The 6,458-nt window shown below is 40.7% G+C and overlaps 1 protein-coding gene across 1 annotated transcript; it reads left to right on the top strand.

The window, feature by feature from the left end:
• LOC147334160 (uncharacterized) lies at positions 1 to 6,458 on the top strand. Its single transcript, XM_086285885.1, has 8 exons — positions 1 to 184; positions 3,124 to 3,267; positions 3,457 to 3,720; positions 3,800 to 4,045; positions 4,132 to 4,230; positions 4,463 to 4,543; positions 4,799 to 4,870; positions 6,357 to 6,458. Exons 1-8 carry the CDS (start codon positions 1 to 3, stop codon positions 6,425 to 6,427), a joined length of 1,161 nt encoding a protein of 386 aa, XP_086142011.1. The 3' UTR covers positions 6,428 to 6,458.

Here is a 6,458-nt window from a genome sequence, read left to right as displayed (position 1 = left end):
ATGCCAGACGTGGACATGGTTTGGCTGCAGGACCATACAAGGCAGGACCAGATGGCTGCATGGCAGCCGCAGACAAAAGCATGGAAGCTGCTGGTGGTGGCTGAACGGACTCCCCAGAGCTATCAGCGGACATGGGGAGGTGCTGGACATGCTCTCCAGAACCCCCAGCTGACGAGACATGAAGGTTGTGTTTGTCTTTTTTTACTTTATTTCCTTAAAACATCTTATAGCCTATAAAGTCTGTGTGGTCTCAGACTTCCTTGTCACATCCTTAGAGCTGGGTAGTGACATTCTGTACATATAACAGGTCTAAAATAAAAACTTTTGTTCAAAGGAAAAATAGACAGGCATTTTGAAAGTTTTTTACAGAAACAAAGTTAAATAATGTTTCTCTACACGTGTTTCTTTACATTACAAAAAAAAGTGGGTCCCTCACCCCTGTGGTGTATTCATTGTGTCTTGTACCAATAACAAGAAACCACAGACTCAGAGGAAGAGGGCGGGCTTTACTTGGTGTCAGTGAGAGAAATGAAAAAAAGCTCAAATGAGTGAGAAGGACGATGAAGGAAACATCTGTGCTGTGTCTGCTCTGTAAGTAGAATCTCTGTGTTTGTTTGAATTCTTGTACTTTGACTGTCTGCTCTCCTGATAACTGATGATGGAGGAGAAGACATGAAAAACAAATCAGGCTGAATTCAAGTTCAAAACACCACGAGGACCAACTGCAGGTCTGAACTGACTATCTTTTTAATCACTGATTTCCAGAAATCATCGATTACAAGCATAGCGATTCCCTGACTTACTCTTCTTAACGGGTCCAACAAAATCCATTCCGAGGCGCTCAAATGGGGTACCAATAATAGGCAGTGTTTGGAGTGGAGCTTTGGAAGGGACTTTGGAGGATGTCATTTGGCACTGAGGACAGCTCTTACAGAAGTAGGCTACATCTCTGTGGAGGCCAGGCCAGAAAAAAATGTTGTTTATTAATACGAGCTGTGGTTTTGCGCTTACCAAGGTGGCCAGCACAGGGAATAGACTGTCCCAAATTAAGCACTGTTTCTCTAACTACTTGGGGGACCACTAGCCTCAGAAGTGAGCCCACCTGATGGTAAAGTATGCCATTTTGCAAGACACAGTCACTTTTGTTAATGCCTGCCTCCTCTACTTTGTCTTTGTCTATCGCTCGCTGAAAACAGAAAGCTAAACTAGGATCAAATTTTTTGCAACTCTATTATATTGACAGGAATTTGCACACCACAAATGGGGATGGTATCACTGACACAGACAATATTGGGGGGCACAAAATCTCTGTGTATCAACGTACAAGAACTACCCGAATCAAGTAAAGCTCTTGAAGTTGTTCCATTAGCTTCATTTTTTATCATTTTAACAGTCTGGTCACACTGGAGCCCATGTTCAGCATGTGGATGTGGCATGAAACACATTTGAACCATCTTAGCTGAGGCTTTTGGGCACATTGGCTTTGTGTGGCCCTCTAACCCACAGAGGTAACAAAATATCTTTTTTGAATTTTTTAATGGTCTGCCAGCAAACTGGAAGGAGTTTTATCTGCTGACAATGGCCTTTGATGATACATCTGGGCTGATTTGGGGCCTTCCTTTGGCATTGTATTTGCATTACAGGTCCAAGGTTGCCCTTTCCTCCTGGCAGCTACAAATACTTCTGCCAGCTCAGCTGCCTTCGCTGCAGAAGACGGATTGTGCTCTCGAATCCAAACCTGTAGCTCAGGGGACAACATTCTCAAATATTGTTCAAGGATGATTATTTCACCAATTTCTTGATTCGTTTTACCTTTTGGCTTAATCCATTTCCCGTACAGATCTTTAAGTCGAGCACACAACTCCTTAGGGTTCTCGTCAAGCCTGACTGCCAGTGAACGGAATCACAGCCTGTAGGTCTCAGGGTTAACATCATTCTTGGACAAAATTGCAGCTTTAACTTTGTCATAGCTGAGAGAGTCATCAATATCCATATGAACGTATGCCCCTCTTGCCTTGCGTTAGCAGTGGTATTAATCGAAAAACCCAGTCTGTTTTTTCCCAATGATATGCTAAGACAATGCGTTCAAATGTAGTCAAAAAATGCTCAATATCATCACTATCAGTCAACTTTTCCAGTCTGGGTTCATGCAATGAAAACTGACCTGATAATGACTGACTGGATTCAGCTTGAGCTTGAGGTGAACTAGAAATGTGAGGTAGCTCCCTTGACTCTGGTGACTCTGTGGTAGGTAATGGTAGCTCTGGTACTGGTGATGTCCGGGACTGCACCTCTAACTGTAAAAGCTGAAACTGATGTTTCAATGCTTTGAATTTTTGTTCTTATCGTGCAGTTACCTCTTCTTGCCTTGCTTCCCAAGCTTCCTGTTGACCCATATGAGCTTGCAATATTGACATCAGATCTGACAGAGATGGATCCCTTTCTTCAACCTCAGTGCTCTCCACCATTTCAGAGACTCCAATTTCCTCCTCAGCATCAGCTTCCTTCTGAACAGTTACTCCTTTCTTCTTTTCCACCTTTCCTCCCTGATGCATTTTCCTTTTTTCTGGGGGTGAAAAAACCTCAAAGAAATAAAAAAACAAAACAAAACAAAAATGTGTCCTCAACTGGTAGGTCCCAGAAACCTGCCACCAGTTGTGAGGGACCAAGCAGCCAAAGCATAGAGGACACAGGCAAAAAGTATCTTCACAAAGGGTTTTCTTTATTGTAACCCTCAAAAAGTGCAAAATTACCAAAATTCAAAAACATACTTAGCAGGCCAATAAAAGAGGTCAACTAAATATAACTCTACGGAAAGTAATTTCCAGAAACTTAAACAAAACAAAGTGACCTGATTACAAAGACAAACGAGGGTAGCTTTTATAATGATTTGGCCAAACCATTTACACACAATAGGGGGAAAAACAAAAAAAACCCAAAACACAATATTAACTAAGCACAGAATAACCTAACTAAACCATTTATCAGCTGGTGATAAATGTTTTCTACTGGCCACTCAAATACTTTTATTCTCCCTCATGGTTAAGTCTTTAAGAGGATGGATGTGGATGGACCTTCCACCATTTAAACACTTTTTTTTAATTCAAACTTGGCATCAAATAGAAAATGAGCAGATATGTAAGAGAGACGAGTTTGTGTGTTTGTCAGCTGTTTGTGTGGAGTTGTTCTTTATGTTCACCTCAAATCAGCCTGAGTGTCATTTCTCTTTAGCTCTGATCTCACTGCTGAGCTGCACAACAAACCAAGGTCAGTAACCTTCTTCTGTCACAGTTTAAACCTGAGAAATGCTCACTGATATGACCTGATTGGGTTCATGTCTGAGAATGGATCCCACATATAAAACTGGTGAAATGAAGTATTAAAAAATGTTCCTTGAACATTTCTTACAGCATGTAACATGATCAGATCATCAGTTTTTCATTTTAACCCTCACAGCTCGTCTGACTGTGAGTCCCAGCAGCTCTCAGTTCTTTAAAGGAGACTTTGTGTCTCTGAGCTGTGAGGAGGACGACAGCTCTGCTGGATGGACTCTGAGGAGAAACACAAGCAGACGACAAAGGACTCAGTGTGGAGATGGGTGGGGAACATCTGCTAAGTCTTCCTGTAACATCAGTATAACAGCACCACATGACAGTGGAGTTTACTGGTGTGAGTCCAGAGAGGGTCCCATCAGTAACATGGTTAACCTGACAGTCACTGGTAAGCTGAGTGTGTGGAGTTAGTGTTGATGAAGCTGTGTGTAAATGGATGAAATGCTGTAGTTTGTCTCTGTGTTGAGGTGGATCAGTGATCCTGCAGAGTCCTGTCCTCCCTGTGATGGAGGGAGATGACGTCACTCTGCTCTGTAAAACAAAGACCACTCCCTCCAACCTCCCAGCTGCTTTCTATAAAGATGGCTCCCTCATCAGGAAGCAGCCTACAGGTCACATGACCATCCAGCATGTTTCCAGGTCTGATGAAGGCCTCTACAAGTGTGACATCAGCGGTCATGGAGAGTCTCCATCCAGCTGGATCACTGTCACAGGTGACACACTCACCTGTCTGTGTTTCTGCAGCTTTCAACATTCACAATGTGACGACAACTTAATGACTGTGTTTGCTTTATTTTAGACAAACACACCACCACACCTCCACCTACATCCACACCTCCACCTACATCCACCTCTCCTCCTGGTTCCACCTCCATCACTCTTCCACCATCACTCTCTCCTCCTGTTCTCTCTGTGATTAAGGTATGTTAAAACCTGCAGAAACACAGACAGGTGACACACTCACCTGTCTGTGTTTCTGCAGGTTTTAACATTCACAATGTGACGACAACTTAATGACTGTGTTTGCTTTATTTTAGGGGAACACACCACCACACCTCCACCTGGATACACCTCCATCATTCTTCCTCCATCACTCTCTCCTCCGCCTCCTCCTCTCTCTGTGTTTTCATTTGTTGTATCAGTGTGTGTTGTGGTTCTACTGGTGTTACTGGTTCTGCTGGTGAGACGATATGTTCACAGGAAACCTGAAGGTGAGACTCAGACTTCCTGATCTTTCATGTCTGAGTTTGTTTAGTAGAATAAAGTTCACATTCATGATGACCACAGTAACGACTTGATTAAATGTTCAGTTCAGTTCAGTTCAGTTCATTTTTATTTCAAACATTTCAAACATGTGCCTTCACAATCATTACAAAATATCATTCCATTATTTGTTTGAAAAGGAGTAAATGTAATCTCTGTTTAGATATTTAATTTGAAATATTTTTCATTTTGGAAAATTTCAGCAGATCAACAAGCTGGAGAAGATGACATCATCACACGTGTCATGTACCATGCTGTCAAAATACAAAGTAGAGGTATCGCTGTGTTTCCTTCACTGGGTTTTTAGTGTTTTGTGTCTGTGTGTGTTTTGGGAGTAGATGTGTGGTATGTTTTATAATGTGAGGACATTCATAAATATTTAAGGCATACTTTGCTTGAAAGTTGTAGTAACAAACATGATGGTTGCAACGCTCTCAAAGAGCCAATCAGCAGCTTAAACACAAAGTATATGAACATCAGAAAGTTTCAGCTTCTTTTTTATCATAGTAAGGATGGATTCAATATACTTATGGTAACTTCCTGGATTACTTTGTGGGGAATAAATTTCTTTAGGAAAGTGATTATTAGAGGAACAGCAGCTTTTTTCACTTGTTCTTTTCACCTCTGCAAGTTTCTGCTCAGTCTGTTTATTGTTCTAATGAAGACTTATTAGAAAATCCTTACTAGAAGACCAGCTCACACATAAAGAGTAGAAGTATAACTTGTGTGGTTTACTTATTTATTTTCAATGACAAAGTCATCAAACCATTGAATCAAGTTTTATCAGATGGTGTCTGGTGATTCTGCATCTGCCCTTGTTGTTTCCCTTTCATTTAGGCAGAGTTTATATAATAACTTCGCATTTCTGCTCAGACCCAATATAAGACTGCTGCTGAGTGTTTGACTGGAGGTAGAATTAGATTTAGTCCATGAAGACTGTTCATGACTTTGGTGATATGATGAATTTTGAGGACATTATGAAGCAGTGAGGGATGATCAGAAGTGTAGAAATGCAAATTATTGTAACAGTAAAACTATTTTTGATCAAAAGCCTGAAGTCATAACAATTAAGTTCACACCTTTATTATAATCTGTGTCCTTTTATTAAACATTGGCTAATTTAGACGAATGTTACCATGTGTGTTTCATACTGTACTTACTGAGTGTTGTTCACTGTGAGCTGGACTGTGTGTTTGTGGTCTGTGGTTAACTGAAGCTAACAGCTCTGCAGTCGTCCAGCATCCTGTTTCTGATAGAAAGAAAACACTTCAGCTGCAGCTGTTTCAACACTGAGCTGCTCATTCTAAACACAGAAAGGAACTTGGAGACATAACTTGGAAAAGCATTTCTCTAAACTCTGCACACAGACCATCAACTCATTGATGATAAAAATTCATTTCAATTCAATTTAATTTATATTGCACCAAATCACAACAACAGTTGCCTCAAGGCACTTAACAGTGGTCGTGTTGTGAGAACATGTTTACTTTGAGCTCTGTGGTGAAGAGAGTCAATGTGCTTTGAAAGAGATGGCAGCTTTGTGGTCGTCCACCTTGTTATTCTCAGAAACTCTCAGCAGTTCTTTGTGGTCAGTCTGTGTTTCTCAGCAGAGAAAAAGAAACTGTACAAAGGTGCTGATTTGTTTAAAGAGATGTCAGTTAAAGTTTTCATGATGCAAGATTAAAAACATTGTAATACAAATAATAATAAAATAAAGTTAGATGTAGTAGTTGTACCTAATGTGTTTTATTATGTATTCAGCTGCAGTCTATTCAGAAGTGAGAACTGAAGACATCACTTACCAGCCATCAGAACAAAGAAGGCCCAGGTAAAACTGCTCTTTACTTTAACTTTGGATAAAGG

This window comes from Aulonocara sp. 'chitande type north' Nkhata Bay, linkage group LG3, assembly GCF_057382095.1.
Source record: "Aulonocara sp. 'chitande type north' Nkhata Bay isolate Kocher_YH1m ecotype deep benthic linkage group LG3, A_spYH_male_GT1.1, whole genome shotgun sequence".
In the NCBI taxonomy this organism is placed as follows: Eukaryota; Metazoa; Chordata; class Actinopteri; order Cichliformes; family Cichlidae; genus Aulonocara; species Aulonocara sp. 'chitande type north' Nkhata Bay.
The sequence above is the reverse complement of the archived record's forward strand: the minus strand, read 5'-3'. Positions and strand labels throughout refer to the sequence as shown.